Genomic DNA, 21,505 nt, shown 5'->3' with positions numbered 1-21,505 from the left:
TTATCTTATGGTTTCCTTTGTTATGGCCATTTTAACTGAAACGTTATTAGTCAAGTCTTACCATCATTCTCATCAAATGAATCTAATTCATCATCATCTAAATTTACACCATCATCGTCATCATCATTATCATCCATTTCTTCTTCTTCTTCAGCCTGCTGTAAAATAAAGAAAGGATATTGTCAAATAAGGCTTTTTTTTTTTTACAAATTTATGAATTGCAACTTTTTACTAACCAGTATCAATTTTAATATATTAAGTTCAAGTACATGCTGCTTTCCTATCATAAATAAATGATTGATTTGGAACTATAGTTTGATGATTATAGAATAAATTCGTTTATAATAAACATCATGCCAAAATGCATCTTTGATATTGTTGAGTGCAAAATTTATTTTTCAAATTTAGCTGTATTTGATTTCTGTAAAGGGAAATAATCCATACCTGATCATCTTCCGAATCCTTTAGTTTTCCTATCTCATACAACTTACAAACAAATTCATCCATGGAAGTTTCACCAAACTGCTGATTTTGCTAAAATTAAAAAAATTACTTAAAAATACAATTTAAAATAAACCTTTGTGGCATATGAATAACATACTTAATATAAATCATATTTACACTACTATATTTTCTTTACATCTAAAGTGAAACTAGTTTTAATTAGCTCAATGTCTTTTACATAGTGTTGTCAACAGTTAACCGGTTAATCGGTTGAACGACCGAATACCGAATACCAAAAACGTTAACCGGTTAACCGGATTTTTTTCAATTTTGACAGATTTGATATAAATTTGAATTGAAATCATTAAATAGTTAGGTTTTATCTAAAAATTGTCGTCTTGGTAATTAATTTGACAGATCAATTGTCCAGTAAATTGATTGCTATTGTTAATCCTATACACATAAGATTAATTAGAACTTGTCTCTCAGCTCGGGGCAGGATCTTAAAGAAACATAATTAGTATACATGTTTTTTTAACAGTAACTTTAAATCAGTAAGCGATTAAATTTTACAATTTACTTCATTATTTCGTTTCTGATCTAATATTGTGTAAACCTCCGTCGCGCAAGGCTTAGTCTTACTTTAAACGAAATGCTAACTAAAAAAATGTGAAATGCAAACCAATGTGAATGTACTCAATGTATACGTGATAGTACGAGTAACATGCAAACAAAGTAAAGAAACGGTTACCTATAGTTGTGAATTTCTGTGTCATTTTGATCTCATTTTCGGAGTCAACAAGTGAAAAGGAAAGACTAATCAGTTTCAGACATATTCAATTCTACGAGATCAAGAAGGTTTTTCTATTTTCAATCTGAAGTTGGTACAAAGGCTATTATAGTTGATACGGTGTAGTTGATTATTAAAAGTCAAACTTCGCCAGGAATCCTCACAGACAAGCCTTATAACAAAGAGGACAAACTTCAATTATAAAAGCGTAAATTTATGACTTGGATGAAAGGTTGTTAAATTGACACTCATACCACATGTTATATCTATGTGTAGGGTACTATTGATAAGGCTTTCAAGCACCAACTCAAACTACCGGTTAACCGGTTAATCGGTCGAACGATTATTCGAGTAACCGGTTAGGCAAAAGTGTACGATTTGACAACACTACTTTTACAGGATGTTGTTATTTCTGTTGCTGATTTTTTTTCTGCCAAATCTGTCAGGCAAATATTTAATCATCCAATTTTTATCCTTATCTAACACATAACTCTAAACATGAAGATGAGAGCCGTTGTGTGTGGTTAGTGCATTGGACTACTAACACAAAAGTTTTAGGTTTGATCTCCGCTCAAAGGAGAAAATTTCAGGGATTGAAATTTTGGCTCTCCCTTGACCCAATTTGCAAGTATGGGCTTGAGGAAACGATGATAGTCCGTCAGAATAGGACGATAAATGGCTGCCCTGTGTTAAGAGAGAGCCATATCTCTTGCATGTTAAAGACACCCTTGTCGAAGCAACGCAGGTTAATGCCGCTACAAGGCAGCACTCACATCCGCAAAGTGGAAATGGATTATAAGTTGTAATAACTTGTTTCCCAATCCACTATAAATAAATATGTTTAAACTAAACATGACGATGCCGTAAGCATACTGATTTTGGGACATGAATGGATACACAATATCCTTTCTGGTCTATTATCTGATATTAATATTGTGGACACCACTTACCTCGACCATAGCTATACAAGAATCTGTATTCTCTGTACATATGTCACAAATACTTTGAGCTTTTGTTTCAAATGTAGCTACAAAGTAAATTAAAAATGTATAAATTGAAAGAGTAAGAAATCACAAACAAATTCATCTTTTGTATGGCCAAACCAGTTTACTATATATTTTATTCTCATGCTTTTCTTGTCCCTTATCTAGAACTTCCAAAAGCTGAAATCTATGCAAGGGGATAATTTATCAAATAACCAGATCTTTGTAAAAATTGCTCTTCAACCAAAATTGCTGTATTAATATACACATTATGATCTTTCTGCTACTTTTTTTTCATTCAACATTCTCCAAAAGATAATGAATAAATTACTCAAATACAATTACATTTTAAATTTAAATGGGTTGAATTTTCATTGGTAAGGAATATTACTCACTTATTGAACTATAATTTGTAGAGTCAAATGTCCTGAGTGTTGAGCTGTAAGGACTTTTACTGTTCTCATACATATCATTCTCCTCATCAATATGAATGGCTGCCAAATAAAAATTAAACTAAAATCCATTTAAACTTCATTGTAAACATACTTTTCATAAACTACATGTATGTGCTTTTTGTTTCAACTCATACATGCATATCAATTCATTATTTTTTTTCAAAATATTTCTACACCTGAATTTTTTTATTCCCCCCCCCCCCCCCCCTTTACAACGAATTACACATTTTCTATAAGGTAATAAGCAGATTTTGGAAAAAACTTGATTTCAAGTATCCTAGAACATGCAAGTGTTTTTCAATCCACGAAAATTGGTACCCATGAAAATAAATGCATCCACAGTATTCTTTCTTTTGTATTTGACTAATCTACATCTGTTATAAAAGACTAATCTAGTGTTTATAAGTCTGTTTTATCTATTTGAGAAGTAACCTACCATATATGATATCACCAGCATTGCTGAATTTAATTTGGCACTGATCTAGAGCTGGAGCTGTATGTAACAGATGAAATGTTCTGATATCCCACTGATGATTTGTTAAGGTTGTTTACTGAAAACTACATCTATTATGATTACTATAAGTTACATATGAAAATTGATGTCTAAAAAGGAAAGTATTCCATTATTTGGCTTTAAAATGATGCCTAAGAATATCAACAGAAAGGACAAGGTTTGACAAGGCCTGTTTTACAAATAAAACAATAACAGTTTGATTGGTTACTTATAAATATATTATGTACCAATGATCATTGTACTAATTTTTTTAAGCAAAGGTCAACTGGAAATAGCATTTGGTCAGATGAGTAATAATGGTACCTGCAGACAAAAAAAAGAAACAATCAATAAATTTAAGTTACATAAATATAACCCAAAGGATACAATTTCTGAGTTAATGATGATTTCCAATCCCATTGGATGAAAACTTCCACTTATATGAGGGTTGAACTTGTCAAATTTGTGTATAGATTTGCCACTTCTAACGTCCCATAATACACCATCATTTAATACAAGGTCATCTGAAGGGTGAAAGGTTGCCCTGTTATCTCTGTAACCATTTACTTTATCTGCATCATATAGTTCTACTATTGTATCACCTGTTGGTACATCTATTATCTATAAAAAAAATATATTGATAGATATGTGTATATAAAAACTTTAATTCACATTTCTATGTAAAATTCTTAATTAAATATGAGTGCTTTTAAATTATATATAGTAAACCGACACCTCAATTAGACATTGTGCATATATTAGCAGGTGGATACCAAAAGGTATTCACAGTTATCGTTAACCAAGGTAGGATATAAAAGACAATAAAGTCAATCACGCCTGTAAATTACTGCAAGGTAGTGGTTTATTATGGTCCACATGTTTCGCAACCAAATGTTGCATATTAGTGCTTTTAATAAAATAATTATTGTAAGAACTTACATAAGATTTTTCTCCTTCTGTGGTGAGTATCTTGTCTTCTACCAATTTACTAAATTCTGCGTGATGACCATTTAATGCATACCTTAACAGAAATAATTCAATCATGCTCATGTGAAACAGACACAGTTTAAAACTGTATGTTTAAATGCACATTATAGCAAACATCTATAATTATATTACTAGCCATGTGTTTACTTGACAGCAAATATTTATGTAAATCTATATTGTTTTGAATTTTGGCATAATTCAAATTACAGATGAAAAATGTTCATATCATGGTTCAGGAAAATTATTTAGGTTCTCTTCAGACTATCTGTAGAAATCTAATCTTCTATGTATTAACTGGGACAAAGTGCTTTAATATTATTAATATAAACTGTTTTTCCAACGAAACACCATTATAATACCTTTCTGTGAGTGAGGTTCCATCACCTATAGACCATAAGGAAGAGGCTGAGCTGATATCTGTCCAGGACATGGCAAATGAGGTTAACAGTAAATTTCCATCCTGAAATTGAAAGATTATTGCTAAAAATACCTTTATAGTTGTAAATTTGGTTTAACCCCCTGGCAGCATAGTAAACTTACACAAATATTTCAAATACAAAGAAATCGAACAAATAAGAATTTTATCTCGAAAGACAAAATACCTTACCCAAGGATTTTTCAAAGCAAACAGAGTTTGGCTCATCCACGTAATTGATTTCATAAAATTGAGTATATTTAAATGTCTAAAAATTTATGACATTTATTTCTGTTTAGTGTTGTTAATATTGAATATCAGGTTAGCTAGATACTCATGGTGTAAAAAATTAATAGCAAATCATATTCTATTCAATTCTGCACTACAAAACTTTTAGTAGATTCATCAATTCCATATTATTTCCAAAGTTCTTTCTTGACAATAATCATTTCTTGATAATAAGAAAGTTTAAATACTAACCCTTTAATTATCAAGTAGGATAATGTACCTTAAGGTTGCAAAATGCAATGAAAACTAAAATATCTTCAATTTTTCCAAAACAATACATGCTCAATCATACATTTTTCAATGTCTCCAAACATAAAATCATGAAAATCAGTAATATTGCAATTTGTTTTCCAATTTCCATTATACTTAAACCTTTTTTTGTACACCTTGTTACTCTGATATATAAGAAGTAATCTAAGGATGAAAATCAAATTAACTAAATAATATTATCCAATCATCAATTGTTATAATATTAACTTATATTTATGCCTACCTTGGAAGGTTGTAAATTTGTTACTGTGTTGGAATGACATTGATTTGAGGCTACTTCCTGTTAAAAAAAGAAGTAAAGAAATATGAAATTGAGCTCACACAAATGGCAATCAATAGTTGCATAATTTTGTTTACATCAAATGTTATCTTGAACAAGGTAAAATCTTTCCCTTTACCAACTTGATGACCATACTGTATTAACTTTGAAAAATTCTAGTTTCGTATTTAAAGAGTTGTCTCCCATTTTCAAAAGATTTCCAAGCAAGAATGTGCCTCCATAGGACATCATGCCAAACTCAAGTCTTCACATTTCAAAGTTATATTAATTCAGTAATCTCCATCAAAACCTGAGTATGGCATATATTTTATCACATAGTTTGTGTACAGAGTTTCAAGTTGATGTGACTCACTTGATATTTTTTAAAACTTCATTAAACAAAACCTACATCAGATACAGGACAGAAATCTAGTTTTTCATTTGTGCGTACAATCAGACAATTTTTTCCTTGTTAATTTATCAGCTTATGTATCATTCCAATAATACTAGATTATATACAGCTATACACAGCTATACCAAGTAATTGAGTGTTAAAACATTTTTAGAGGGGTCAACAAATTCATTTTGTTAATTGAGATGATATGTTCTTTGTGTGTTTCTCATAAATATTCAACCCTTTAATCTCTTCTTCATAAACAAGAAACCTTAATACTTACATCCCCTGTATATACATTGAGACATTTGACATCACCTGAGTGTGTACCTAGAAGTAAATACTGCTGATCCACCTAAAAATATAAAACATAAGTGTGTTATACATAAATAGAGAACATAAATGTGTAATACAAAAAATAAAAACATTAGTGTGGAATATTTATATTTTGTTGGTTAAGATTCTGTATTAAAGTAATAGTTTGTTATTATTGATATTGTTTGTTTACAATTTGGTGTTACTTGAATTTCCCACTGATTATCTGAAGTTTGTTCTTATGTTGTGCTGCAACGCCACTGTCTTAGTTAAGGTCAGGATTGAGCAGTGACAAGCATGTCTAGCCCAGCAACATTGTACATGTCCTGTCGCAAATCAGGAGCTTGTTATTTTAAAAGTGGTTGTCATCGGTATCTGTCTATATATTAGTTTTTCATTTACTGTTTATTTTTATGTTTTTTCGTTTGAATTGTTTCTCATTTTGTCATAATGGGGTTTTTGTGGCTCCCTTAACTGTATGGGTTATGCAAATTGTTGAAAGACATACAGGGATCTATAGTTACTTTAAGCAATAAACTTTTGACTCTGTTGGATAGTTGTCTCATTCGCAATCATACCACATCTCCTTATTTTATAATAGTTTCACTTTCACTTTTAGAAGTTTTAGCAAGTACTCTTTCAGTCTATTCCTGAGTGGTAACATTTCTTTTATAATCAAAGAGTGACTCAATTGTTTTCATATAAATTTAAATATTTAACATGCACTGCAATCCGTTTTTGTTTTATTTGAAAACGTAAATTTGAAAATGTCAAGCATCAAGAGTCATTTAAAGGCAGTCACTCTATATCATGTGTATATGGAGTAATCTGATTATGTTGGTGAATTTTTAAAACTAAAAAAAAAAACCAATTCAAGTAAATACTTACTGAGAATGCACAAGAAGAGAAACCATTTTCATCTGCATCCTTGTATGTTCTGACAGGACGAAATCTGAAAGAAGTGAAATAAGACAGTAAGAACAAGAGATAATTATAGTTTTTATAACGAGTGAGAATTGGAAATTGCTTAATATTAATTAAATTTGACAAAAAGAAGACTTTTAGTTGAAATTTGAGAATGTTTTGTATTTCATTGAAGAAATGACATATGTCTGTTGCCATGGAAGAAATGACATATGTCTGTTGCCATGGAAGAAATGTACATCGTCTAAACCTTTGAAAGTCATCCCTGACCTTAGGAAAAGCCAATGGAAATGTCTTAAGTTATGAACTATACCTGCTGTATATAAATTTTCTGTTTGCACATGCCCCATCAAGTCCTCCATGTGGTGGTAAAATCTACAGTATACAAAAAGGTAAAATCTATAGTATACAAAAGGTAAAACTGTTATTCTTTGAGATGAACATAATTGCTAAGCCATTGTGAAAATATCAACTACAAATGAAGGTAAACAATACTACCTCCCTGTCACAATGGTCTTAGAAATGGTGGTCAAGAGAATATGACAGACAAAACATCCTACTAGGAATGAAAGCTCTCTTTCAAATACAGTATCTGAGGATTGATGTGTTGAATGACAGACATAGACCATTACTACACCCACTGCAGCATGATGAGCTGTGGACAAAAAAACATACCTGACCAGATGTTAATGCAATTTGGATGAGATAAATATCTGAACACCGCTAATGCAGCATCCAAAAAAAACAAGTAATTTGCAAAATCATATATGTGACAAGTATACTTCACTGAGACATGTTTAATTTCAAATTATTTTTCAAAATTAGCGGTAAGTCTGTACTTTAGACAAACATAGCTTTAACACAAGGAATCCAAACTTGACCAATAACAGCTTGCATTTTGAGCAAATTTTAACCCAATTATTTACATGCTTTTGATTCCATTGTCTGTATATATATTATAAAACTTACAGCTCTACTTGCTAATCTAGAAGTTATGTTAATAGATGCAAATTTACTTCCTCTTGGCTCTGGACATCTATGTGGACTATAAAAAAACGAATAAAACCATAGATATTACATTAATGCCTATGTAAGCAATTAGAAACTAACTTATCATTGAAGAACTTTGTCGATTCCCTTTCCTCTAAAAAAAAATCTTACAGCTGAACATCCAAGACTGCATGTTGATCATGATTTCCAGATAAATTTTTGGTTGCTGTTTTTTTCAGAAAGGGGTGAGGTTTTCTGTATTCAAAAGACAAATAGGCAAAATAAGAGGGGGGGGGGGGGGGGGGGGGGGTAATATGGACCATTTGTTATTTGTTGCTGTTTGTCTTCATTTGTGTGTCTGTTTTCTTCAGGAAAGATGAATGTTACTGGTTAATGTGGTTCGGTACTGTGTTGTATTTTGGCGATTCCTGTTATCCCCTGTCTATGATTTATAAGGTAAACAAGAATGTGTCCATAGTACACAGATGCCCCACTCGCACTATCATTTTACATGTTCACTGGACCGTGAAATTGGGGTCAATACTTTAATTTGGCATTAAAATTAAAAAGATCATATCATAGTTTACATGTGTACTAAGTTTCAAGTTGATTGGACTTCAACTTCATCAAAAACTACCTTGACCAAAAACTTTAACCTGAGCTTCACACTTTCTTTTTCTTTGTTCAGTGGACCATGAAATAGGGGTCAATACTTTAATTTGACATTAAAATTAGAAAGATCATATCATAGGGAACATGTGTACTAAGTTTCAAATTGATTGGACTTCAACTTCATCAAAAACTACCTCGACCAAAAACTTTAACCTGAAGCGGGACGAACGAACGGACGAACGGAGGCACAGACCAGAAAACATAATGCCCCTCTACTATCGTAGGTGGGGCATAAAAATTTCAAGAAAATCTGAGACTTTGCAACTTGGAATTACAGAGAACTACTAAATGTGGCAAGAAATGCTTCATATCATAATTCTTGTTTATATCTTAAACAGTGATCTCCCCAGAAATTTTGGATAGCATCACATTTTGCGTAAAAAATATAACTGTATTTTTTTTTACTGTCATTTGTCGCGTCGGGTTGATGCTCTATTTCCTTTATATGTTTTAGTTTATATTGTTCAATTCATAACTGAAAATACAATTAAACTATAACCACAAAAACAGTTGTTTCAGTTTATGTTTTCTTTATTCATTTATAGTTACAGAATTATTTTTTTCCTCTTGTGCCAAATAAAAATAAATATGTGGTTTCAGTTACCCAACAATAAGTCAAATGAATGAATGGTTCATTATAGTGCAACCTGTATATATACAAAACTAAATATCTAGTACACAAACTTAACTAATTTTTATATTATATTAAGTAAAGATAAAGTAGCAAAAAAAAAATCAATTTAAATTTTTTTTTGATCATGTTTATGAATATCATTGTTTCATGGCACTCAATGAATTAGTCCCAGTTGTTTCTTATCTTTACATCAAAATGATATGTATTTTTAACAAAGTTATCTAACAAATAGTCTGTTAATGCGTAGTTTTCTCAATTGGTATATTTTTTCTGTCTACTGTCCATCTGTTGTCATTACCGTGAAAATGCGGATTTTTGTCATATCTGGTCCGGTTCCAATCCGTAGTTTACACAAAAATGTGTAATGGCGGCCGTAGAAAAATTTACGAAAATGAGTCCGAGAATAAACATTGTTTGACAAGAGATTGTGAATGAATAAGACGCTTTTAATGCATTAAATGGATTAAACATAAACTTAAGGCAATTATGATCACTTTTTAAAGAAGTATAAAACTTATTTTAGCTCAAAACCAAAATTCTCGTTCTCGTATTACCGGAAGAGAAAGAAAGTAATTTTTGGAGAGTTGCACAAAATAAACGACTTTTATAAAAAAAAATAAAATCGTTTCAATCTTTGAAATTTCGTTATACAGAACGTAGATTTCGAATTGTTTTGGGATTGCATTTTTCCATGTCGAAATTGGTGATTGCAGACACGTGGTATTAGTCATGTCACAAGTGTCAGCTTTGGATATTCGCATCTAAACAGTTATAACCCTGAGGGCAATTAACACCTGGCTATTTAATCTCTTAATTGCTTTTAATGTCCGACTTAAAGGGATTACAATTAAAGGTGATCTAATTTTTATGATCATAAGCGATAATAGATGAAAGTTCAAAATTGAGGACAAGTAAAATAGCATCTTCAAAATAATTATAGCGTCGCGGGAATTATTATAGCATCACGGTGAAAAAATATAGCGCAGCGGTACCGCGACGCTAAAACGGCCTGGGGAGAACACTGTTAAATACATATTTTAAATATATTACATCTTAATGATTGTGAAAGTAAAATGTCTACCATGTAGTTAAGAAGGAAAATAAATAAACTGAAGACCAATAGCTGAAAAATCTTAATTATTGGTTTATTACTACAATAATGTAATATATGTTCCCAAATGGAATTTTTAAAACAAGGAAGTATATAAAGAGTAATTCTCATTATCAAAATATGTTTTCAAGGATCATTTGAACAATCTACCAGATATAAGAGAAATTAGTCATTACATTGATTAAAAGATGTTAATAACTGTTTCAAATTGACCATAAATACTCACTTAAACAGAGACATAGAAGGGCAAGTTGATACAGGGTTCCGACATAGCGCATGTTGTTTTCGTAGATACTCTGTCACAATTTTATCTAATGTCATATCATGATCACTTCCTTGTAATTTTAGTGTGAAATTTTTACTCCTCATTGCTGGACTACAAGAAAATACACTATCTCGTTCACGTAAAAATCTAGATTTAGAATAAGTATTCTTTGGAGTGTTTGTAGGAGATCCCTGAGATTGTCTGGTGAATCTGATTGGGCCTGGTGTGCATGGGGTTGTTGACTGACTACTGGCACTGGTTAATGGCAGAGATGGAGCACTAGAACTTGATATGGCATGAGAAGATGAGGATGACATAGCATTGAACTGTCTTGGCTGAAAAATAAAATGTGACATTTTGTTTTTACACGAGTATTTACTTGAGCCCCTAAATCTAATCAAACATTAGTCCCGGGTCAAAAATTGATGTGTATGAGTGATCTTTGTAATAAAAATACAAAAACACTAAGGGAACTGCAGCTGTGTATATTTCATTATTATAACTTTGGTTATTTTTTTGGTAACATTTTCATAGCATATTTCTCCTATCGAAATCTAATATAACTTCCTCACATATAAAATTAAATACATACCATCCTACTAGGTGTGGCCTGAGGGTTCATGTAGAGTTGAGGGCTAGCAGGATGAATCATAGGAGGTGTTGTACATCGAGGTAAATTGCCTTCCTTTTGAAGCATACAAGCAGTATCCATTAATCCTGAGAATGAAATATTTTGTACACTTACATAAAATACCAAGAAATATGGTTGAAATAACCCTTTTATGAACAGCAACCAAACAGAAGTTCAACTGTGTGATAATGAAATCTTTTGCAATATAACACAACAGAGCTCTATTTTCACCAGGTTTCAATTTCTCTATTTCTAGGGATAAACCTGTTTGTGTTTTTTTTTTTCTCCTTAATTCTGATATCCATTATGGATCAAAATTACATGGGGTGTTGTTTTCATGATTATATCTGGATTGCAAAATCAGTGAGAATATTTCACATTTTAGAGTAATAATTCATATTCATATTTTGAAATATTGAACTTAAGTTAAATATTACATTGTATCTATATTAGGCAATATTTTGACTTGAGAATGATTATGTGAATACTACAGTGCACTCTAAACATCCTTTATCATTACCATTTTTCTGTAGATGATCATGTATTAGCTGTAACAATTCTTTTTCCGAATATCTAATCTTAGTATGAGCAACAATATCAGCCTGAAATAAGTAAACAAGAGGCTCTCAAGAGCCTGAATCGCTCACCTTCAATTTTTTTGTTTAAATCATTCATCAATGATTATTTTTGCTTTTCAGTGTGTGCTAAAATATGCCATTCAAACATTCTTTGTATCTGTCATATTTTCTTCACAGGCAAAAATAATGCATTTTACCCCTAGCAACATTGGCTATTTTTCTTGAAGTAAAAGGAAATGAAAGAACATTTAAAATTAATAATAATTAGAGTTATCTCTCTTTGCATATTTTAAGTCAGTGTGTAGAAACCAAAAAAACTAAATCTATATAAATTAGCAATGGCGACCATGTTTGTTGATAGATCAAAACTTCGGATACAATTTATAAACTAGATACCCTAAGGAACATTCAGTTAAAGTTTGGAAGTATTTGGCCTAGTAGTTTCAGAGGAGAAGATTCTTGAAAAACTGCATTTTACCCTGTGTTCTATTTTTAGCCATGACACCCATGTTTTTTGACGAAATAGAAAATAAAACACAAACTTTATTTTATACACCCTACTGATCATTCAGTTGAAGTTTGGTTAAATTTGGTTGAGTAGTTTTAGAGGAGAAGATTTTTAAAAGTTAGCAAATATGATGAACAAATTGTGAAAAATTGTCATTAAAGGACAATAACCCCTTAAGGGGTCAATTGACAATTTTGGTCATATTAACTTATTTGTAGATCTTACTTTGCGGATCATTTTTGCTGTTTACAGTTTATCTTTATCTATAATAATATTCAAGATAATGACCAAAAACTGCAAAATTTCCTTAAAATTTCCAATTAAGTGGCAGCAACCCAACAATGGGTTGTTTGATTCATCTGAAAATTTCAGGGCTGATAGATCTTGACCTAATGAACATTTTTACCTCATGTCAGATTGGCTCTAAATGCTTTCGTTTTTGAGATATAAGCCAAAAACTGCATTTGCCCCCTATGTTCTATTTTTAGCAATGGCGACCATGTTTGTTGATAGATCAAAACTTCGGATACAATTTATAAACTAGATACCCTAAGGAACATTCAGTTAAAGTTTGGAAGTATTTGGCCTAGTAGTTTCAGAGGAGAAGATTCTTGAAATAGTTTACGACGACAGATGACGGACGATGACGGACGCCAAGTGATGGCATAAGCTCACTTGGCCCTTTGGGCCAGGTGAGCTAAAAATTATATGTATAAGTAAACAGCTCAATTACGTATAAATAACAAGTTTAGTGATGTGTAGGTAAAAAGTTCAATAATGCATATTAAAGTAAAATTTCAAATATTGATGACATAACTTTACATTCATTATGAAAAATATGCATAAAGATAAATAAAATGTATAGTCTAACAATGAAAAAAATAGTGCAGCAAATTTTTTTTAAAAATACCGGAATTAATAATTTTGACTTAATCACTGCCTTTTAAAACAGGTGAAGTTAGATTTAACACATCAATCAATGCTTTCCTTAAATTAAATAATTGATTGACTGTAGTTTGTTTAATGTCTAAATATCATTCAACCATGTTTCAAAGTAATGGTGAGCGTTCATATTTCTTGCTCAAGCAGACATCTGCCAGTCATTTTTAATCTCAAACACTTCTTTCTACCTATATATTTCAGTGCATCCACGAAAAAAAGGATGACTAAATAAAATAGTACATACCCTTCTAATTTCGTCAAGTGAGGCATCAAAATTAGCACTGGCAAGTTTTCCAGAGACCCTTTCCATTAAATCACTGGCATATCTACAAAACTTGATAAATTCTTGTTGCTTGTCTTGTAAAACTGGTTCCTTCATTAAATCTGTTTAAAATACACAAATACTTTTTAAATGGTTTTTATTTTGAATGGAAGAAAGCTCAATTAGGTAATCAAAGCATCTTCTGCACTATGAGGCAGCCAAACCTTACCTGAATATCCACTAACATATAACATGAAATCACTACAAAATAAAAGTTTTAATCAAAGCACTTGTTGGAAAAGAGAGAATTAATATTGTGTATCAATTTGAAACACAACATCACACATGAAAGAACCCAAAAGCAAAGGAATTATATTTCATTGCAGTTCCTATATTCAGTTACAATAAGGCGATAGGGAGCAAACACTCCGCAGCAGTCCTTTTGTGCCAATTACTGTTTTTCTGGGCTATCATTTCTGCCAAATTTGACTTTTCAAATGTATCAATTGCGCCAATTTTCATACTCATTTGCGCCAATTTATTATTATTTTTCTTGTATATGTTAGTGCACAATAATTTACCTGTAAAAAATTGCGCACAAATAATAAAAATAAAATAAAAAAATGTAATAAAAAAAGAATTATTTTTTTGCATAAAAATGTAATAATAATGTGCGCAAATCATGTAATGCATATAGTGATGCCTGAATTTACAGCTTCTTTGTAGCTGTGGTCTTATCAGACATCATATTAATATCAATTACCACAAATTAAGTATCATACTGTGTTTCCTTCAACGCATGTGTTTTTTTACAAAATAGTGAAGCTACAAGCTACTACATAATAGAATACAGTACCCATGCAGCAGCAGTTAAAAGAGGACGTTTCAGTAAAGGAAATATTTGCCGTTCAAAAGTATCAAAATATGCAGGAGAACTCAGCCGTAGAGATGTTGTGGGTGCAATGAATTACAAATTCCAGCCTTTAATGTATATGTTGTCCCACTGTACATTTATATATATATATATTTAAAGTATTCTATTAAATGAATTAAAATGAAGGAAGAGGGAAGTCATTTTCCTTTTAGTTGGCACAATTGATTTTAATTTTGGCGCAAATGATACTATGTAATTTTAAAACAAGTGGCGCAAATGTAGCATTAGAGAAAAAAAGTTGTGGAGCAAAAGGACGCATTTTTGGCGCAAACGGATTTCTCCAATAAACTCACAACTCACTAACTTAGGAGGACTACAGAAAGCATTAAAATCATCTTTCTTAACCATGAAAGCCTTATCATCCCTGCCACGAACAGCTCTGTTTTTCAAATGACCAGAGATAGCTTTCTTTTCTACAGATTTTACCATGTCAATAATTGTTCCTTCCAAAAGTAATTTAATTGCTGATTTTTTATCATTCTTGTCAGGTTTTAGTCTTGCCGAAACAAAAGAAGGATGTTCCTGATGAGTCTCTGACGCTTCAGGCTCTATATTTAGAACAGTTGCCATTTTATTAATGAAAGAAATCCACTCAATCGGATCAGAAGCACCAGGTGCCCCTTGTGGTACTTCCACTGGAGTGCAAGTAAACATTTGACTAGATCGTGGCGATGCAGACCCATCAATCTTTTCTTCTGGATCAAGATAAGAAACTTGATCTTGATCAACATTTGTCATTAAAGACATCTGATCGTCATAGCTTTTGAATTTGTCAAAATGTGGCCTTTGGTTTTGCAAAGTTACAGAACTAGGCTTTCCAGGAGGTTGAACATCAAGAACATTAGCATTGATATCAATCAATTTCTTTTTGAATAAGTTTTGTATTTGTAATTGTACCTGTTCTTGTACAATGGCCGAAATATCGACCATACAAGTGCTGTTGTCAGGTGTATTTTCAGTGACAGTGTCGTCATTTGAAGCTCCGACTGCCGCCTCCACAGGTGGACTTATGTCTTTGAAATCTGTCAACCCATCTACACAGACGGGTTGAGACAGTTTATTCAATTTAATTGCCTTCTGAACACTTTTTTCAATCATTTTCATGACCAAACTCCGATATTCCTTTGACCAATTTTTGCAAATTTTGCATGGGAATGACTCGTTACAAATACGATGTTTGTAACATTCATCGTGCTCATCCAGAGTATTCATCCTGTCCGGACATTTTACACACTTCTTAAACTTATCTTCCTGTTTCTCCATCTTACGATACTACTTCTATAATCCACATAAACGTACAGGGAAAGCAACGCATGTGCTTTAATGGCTGCCGCCGAGAGAAACTGAAGAGTTACGCAAGGGAGATAAATGGAGGTGTTACCGTATTTATATTAAAAAACTTGACGAACGTATGGGGAAGTAGAGGGAAATTGCAATTAGTTAAGGAGGCAGGTAAGTGGAAATATTGAAGTGAACTTATTTTTTTGATATCGATCCTGCTATGTCTCTTCACTAAAAAACACAGCTGCTTGGTAATAATAACGAATCATAAAATTTATTAGGTTAGAAAATAACCACTGACAGGGATGTACATGCCCAATAAACTTACCTGGTGAAGATGCTTTTACTTATGTCGATTTTATTCTTAGCAAAATTCTGTTATTCAAATGAAGCATAATGTATCATAATAAATTGACTTGGTATATTTACATTGTATCTGTCCATTAGTAAAGAGAGGTAGTTTACTGATAATCTGTCTTACTGTTTCTGATCTGGAAAGTCCAAGTAATGCCTGAAAATTAAATCATTTAATGTTTACCACAATTTTTATGTTGAGAGCAAATGCATACCAAAACTACCTATTTTTGAAAAAAATCCAGTTTCTGGTACAAGTTTTAGAACTTACTTAACTTATAGAAACACATATCTAGCCTATCTGTTCCCAGAAATGTTCATGGTTTGGGAAATCCTTGAATAAAATGATGATTCGTTTAACAGTACAATTAAAACTGCTCGGTTATTTAGGAGTTAAAGTTGCTGACAGAAAATGAGAACTGTATTGTGTTTAACAGACTGCAAATACTTACATTAAATAGGTTTTTTTTCACTTAATTTGCATTATAGTAGATATTTTTCTCTTTAGTTCAAAAAATAGTTTGATAAGGTTTTTAAAGACAACTAAACCTTTCTCCTGTCTTGTCAAATTTGGATTTCAAAAATCAAGCAGAGATTTAGCACTTGAATGAATGAGTACCTTGCCCAATTCAAGCTGCTATTAACAATCTTCCAAAGACAAATGTCATTATCATGTGTAATTATCTATTGTTAAAGAAGTTATTATTTGACTAACCTTACAGGCTAATGCCCTGATAGAATCAGCATCTGTTATTGGTGTTTTAATAGATAACAACTTCAGCAGTACCTGAAAGGAAAATTGTGTAACATAGAAATAAGTAATGTCAAATCTCTTTTCAGAATGGAATTGGCATGTACTGAATTCAGTCATTTATTATCCATTTTTTTTCTTCTCTAAAATCAAGATTGCTATCAGGTATATATAGGATAGCTAATATCTTTATAAGTTATAAATTAAAAGTATCTTTCTCACATCTAAGGACTTAAAACCTATATAGGGAAGAACAAACTGACATACATGATATCCCGTCCTTTCCAGCTTAGCAGAGAGTGCAAAAAATATCAAATTAAATGCAAGTCCACCGGTCAAACTAAAACATAACCTGCAGCAATAAGTACCATATAAATGTGAACCATGGAACTTGTTATCAACACAAGTCATGTCAAATTCAAGATTGCACGATTTTACTAAATATGAAAAAGTTGACAAGCTAGCATATCATGTAAATAACAGAATGGAGTGACTGAACTTCCTATTTCTATTTGGACTTACTTACCATAATGCCATTGTTAATTCTGATACCATTCCACATCTTACTGAGAATATCTTCTCCCATCTTTGAGTTTATCTTCTTCCTACTACCCACACTCATGTATCTACCTACACCAGCTCCATACTATAAAAACAATTTAAACTTAATTCAACATTAGTTTTTTTTTTACAGTATACAAAAATAATGGCTCATTCACAAACTACAGCTTATTTTCTTTCCAATTTTACTTATATAAGAATAATCTTATTCCTGGATGTGTCAGACATATATTTGTGTTATATTGATACACAAATTGAAAATTCAGAAATTAGTGTGATTTAAAATCTTACCCTTTCTATAGGACCACAAACACAATTTATGAGAACATTCAATGCTGACTTTTGTACTTCTGGTTCTGCTAATGTTTCACCATCAGCTAAATTTATAAATATGCTGAAATAGAAATTAACAGGGATGAAAGTCACAAAATGGTTTGAAATGCATATGTTTTTTTTATGATAATGAACATGTGTACTAAGTTTCAAGTTGGTGCGACCATAACCTCATGTAAACTACCTTAAACCAAATTTTTAACCCAATAATGAATTGATGTCACACTATCACATTTTTTGTGTTCAGTAAACTGTGGAATATGGGTTTAACTCTTATTTGGCATATCTTATAAAAAGTTCTCAGCATAATAAACTTGTCTACAAAGTTAAAACTTGATTACAATCATCATCATCATTATCAACATCTATTTCTATTACTTAACCAAGAAGATTTTAAAATCAAATCTTATTCTTTTTTTTTAAACTCAATGTAATATACTTATCAAAACTTTTTTTAGAAAATTCACTGTCATTTTGTATTTTTGACAGAAACATCAGTTATCCCTTTTCCATAAAACATGTATTAGTCTGATGTTATACTAGTACATTTATTCATCATACCTGATGGCAGGATAAACCAAATTTTCTGGAACTGTAATACTTTGTAGTAAAGCTAACTGTGTCTTTGGAGTAACTGTACACACTGTGAAAATATCTAATGTATTCTTCACGGTCTCTGACCTAAAATACAAATAAAGGTAAAAAATGCTTAGAATTATTCACATTTACCTCTTCTATATATAACTACTTATAATACTGTAAATCTTAATTAGTTTAATCATGGGACAGATTTAACTCATGCAATAAAATATGGTACATTTTTGTACATTAACTTATGTAAGGTTAGGATTTTATCAAGTAGAGTTCAAATATTGTCAGCAAAAATTCTAAACTGCTCTCACAGTTCCATGCTCAATGTTAGTTGATTCTTCTGAATTATTTACACTTGACTTACCTTATGTAATTAGTATTTATCATCACTGAAAGCCAAAGGTGAACTTTAAATGTGTAAATCACTTTCCTGACATTTTATTTTGATAGATAGTTATATCATCTTATTTTTATATTGAAAGATAATAAGATACAAATTATAACTGATTTATCTTATTTTGTACCCTTTTTTACAAATTTGAATCCTCTTCACATGTAGACCTTATCTTATCTGATACAACCATGTACATTTTATTTGCTCTTATACTTACTTTCCAGTATAATTGCTCCATGAAGGTATCAATGCCAGTAATTTGGTGAGCAGGACAACGCCCCCAAGTTTATGGAAGAGTAACTCTGGATCCCAGTGAAGTCTGACAGGCATCAGATCCATCATTAACTCAATATTATCTTGGACGACTTCACCAGATACTTTTATTGGCTGCAAAATATATTGTTAACAGATTTAATTTCTTTCGAAAAACTAATTTTGTGCTCTGATGACAAGAAATTTCATTAAGTTATTCTGTCTAGTGAGTTCTTATTTTCTTACTTTCCCTTTTTATTTAACATCCCTTTAATTTGTATCCCCATAATTGCTTTTTCTTTCTATTTAATATCATAACTTTAATTCATTTATCTGTAATAACATAAATATTCTTTTTAAACATAAAAATTAAATCATAATAAAATTTAATTAAAGTAGGAGATGAAAATTTTTGAAACCAACTATTTTGCCTAAATCCCAAATTAGTCAACCATTTCAGAAAACCATAAAAAGAAACCCATAGATTTAACATCTTTGTGCCATTTGTTCCATTCAATTGTTTCTACTTACTTTATAGGCTGGTGTTTCCTGTACAGGAGAACCTCCATCATTTCTCAAGTGTGATCTACGTATTTCATCAGCTTTCAGTGACAAGTGAGCTTCAAAATAGCGTTTCATAGCAAATGTAGTGTGGCGGACCATCTGTCTCATTGTGTATATCTGATCATCATTCAATGTGTTGTGAACTTGTTCATCATTTTCATTCATGATCTCCAGTGTACTTATCTAAAACAAACAATAATAAATCTTACACCACAAGTGAAAGATTTCAATTTCTACCAAAATGTTTATATATAATGAAATACAAACACAAGGTACAAAGTATTTGTTTTTGTTAAACAACACAATTTGAAACATAATAAACTGTTATCAGAGATATTTTTTGCTTTTTTGTAATTTTGATTATTCAAATGTTGGAATTAAAATAGCAATACTTAAAACATATTACATACGTTAAGCAAATATTCAAAGTCAATGAATCATGACTGCAGTACATGGCTAAATAATCTCCTTGTAAATGAGATGTGCCAATGCTAACACAACTGCATACCAAATACCATTGACTGTTTATTAGTTATTCCCTTTAAACAAACCTAAATACAAATATTAACTTGTAAACTATGTAAAAGTTCCAAGGTCAATAAACCATGAAGAGGGGGTGGAGCTATCCTAGGAAACAATACTTTCAAACGCCAATAAATATGCATACCAAACATCATTGAATTAACATTGGAAGTTCATATTAAATTGATCTAATTACAAACTAATACATGTAAACTAAGCGAAATTTTCAGTCAATAGACCATGACTGAGTAGATAAGGCCAAATATTCTCCATTAAATTGAGATGTACTAATGCTTATACAAGTCAAAATAAATTTACTTTGGCCTACCACTAATGGTGCCCATTGAACTGACCTAAACTAATACATGTTAACTAAGCACGTCGCTGAACAGCAAACCTATGTCTTGGTTTTTGACTCTGTCAAGCAAGACAAAAATCATCAAGTGAACTATAAATATTGAACAACAGATGATGAAGCTTTTAATATGCGAATTTCTGCAGTATTGTACAAATTTTAACTATTTCTAAATCAGGGGATTTAATTTGTTGTTAATGCATTTGAATCATAGGCCTTCGGTAAAAAAAAGGGAAAAATCTTTGCCTCACAAGAAGACTGACATAGCTTTTTCTTAGAATAACTTACAACATTAACCAATCTTCTCAGGCCATCCTTCTTATCAAATAAATCCAGTATAACCCTGAATGTAAAGGCTTGTCCTAAAAACATGGCTGCATGACTTCTGCTTGAATTATGTGAACATTCCAACAGCCACAGAATATAACTGAAAAAGAAAAATGAAATATTTCTGAAATTACAAAAAAAAATTCTACCATGTCAGAAAAGTCCAACAAATAACTTGTTGAAGTTATAACAAACTGTGTCTCATTCACATAATACTAAGTGAGTAGAATGCTTACCCTACACTTTCATATCTTCATGTATTTCTAAAAAATTATATCATTTTAAAAACAGACTTACTTGTATATTTTTATATTAAGCTGAAGTAAAATGTTTAAATTCTTAGTTCAACAGAGCAGTTTAAAACAAATTTCACTTATACCTCCTAACATAAAACTCAAGCAATGTATAATTTTACTAAACCATACAAAGAAACCTTCTAATTGAATCAGATTCTCCCTAACATATATTACATTGAATTATTAAATGTTTTACTTACTTAACAATTTTAGACAAGATATGTTCTGGAAACAAACAAACCTATAAAAAAATACAGAAAAATTTCTTTGAAACATATTAACAACAAGTGAAACTGTGAGCTACTGCTCACTGATGATACCCCTGCCGCAAGTGGATAATTTTAATAGTGTAAAATTATGTAAGTGTTCGGTAAACAGGA

The 21,505-nt window shown here is 31.2% G+C and overlaps 1 protein-coding gene across 1 annotated transcript in view; it reads right to left on the bottom strand.

Annotated features, from left to right (window-relative positions):
• The window catches only part of LOC143047836 (DDB1- and CUL4-associated factor 1-like), a 42,440-nt gene that overhangs the window by 4,808 nt on the left and 16,127 nt on the right, over positions 1-21,505 (bottom strand). Inside the window, exons 11-36 of the mRNA XM_076221134.1 lie at positions 21,326-21,366; positions 20,791-20,929; positions 19,593-19,808; positions 19,027-19,196; positions 18,386-18,505; positions 17,783-17,885; positions 17,457-17,576; positions 16,895-16,966; positions 16,255-16,336; positions 13,593-13,732; positions 11,841-11,922; positions 11,282-11,406; positions 10,651-11,024; positions 7,987-8,062; positions 7,331-7,392; positions 6,982-7,045; positions 6,062-6,133; positions 5,349-5,405; positions 4,512-4,612; positions 4,105-4,186; positions 3,553-3,786; positions 3,109-3,199; positions 2,613-2,711; positions 2,185-2,261; positions 445-534; positions 62-158 (exon numbers count right to left, since the gene is read on the bottom strand). Of these exons, the coding sequence (XP_076077249.1) occupies positions 62-158; positions 445-534; positions 2,185-2,261; positions 2,613-2,711; positions 3,109-3,199; positions 3,553-3,786; positions 4,105-4,186; positions 4,512-4,612; positions 5,349-5,405; positions 6,062-6,133; positions 6,982-7,045; positions 7,331-7,392; positions 7,987-8,062; positions 10,651-11,024; positions 11,282-11,406; positions 11,841-11,922; positions 13,593-13,732; positions 16,255-16,336; positions 16,895-16,966; positions 17,457-17,576; positions 17,783-17,885; positions 18,386-18,505; positions 19,027-19,196; positions 19,593-19,808; positions 20,791-20,929; positions 21,326-21,366 (2,986 nt within the window). The remainder of the gene's footprint in view (positions 1-61; positions 159-444; positions 535-2,184; positions 2,262-2,612; positions 2,712-3,108; positions 3,200-3,552; positions 3,787-4,104; positions 4,187-4,511; positions 4,613-5,348; positions 5,406-6,061; positions 6,134-6,981; positions 7,046-7,330; positions 7,393-7,986; positions 8,063-10,650; positions 11,025-11,281; positions 11,407-11,840; positions 11,923-13,592; positions 13,733-16,254; positions 16,337-16,894; positions 16,967-17,456; positions 17,577-17,782; positions 17,886-18,385; positions 18,506-19,026; positions 19,197-19,592; positions 19,809-20,790; positions 20,930-21,325; positions 21,367-21,505) is intronic.

The sequence above is a fragment of the Mytilus galloprovincialis genome, chromosome 1 (assembly GCF_965363235.1).
Source record: "Mytilus galloprovincialis chromosome 1, xbMytGall1.hap1.1, whole genome shotgun sequence".
Classification (NCBI taxonomy): Eukaryota; Metazoa; Mollusca; class Bivalvia; order Mytilida; family Mytilidae; genus Mytilus; species Mytilus galloprovincialis.
The sequence above is the reverse complement of the archived record's forward strand: the minus strand, read 5'-3'. Positions and strand labels throughout refer to the sequence as shown.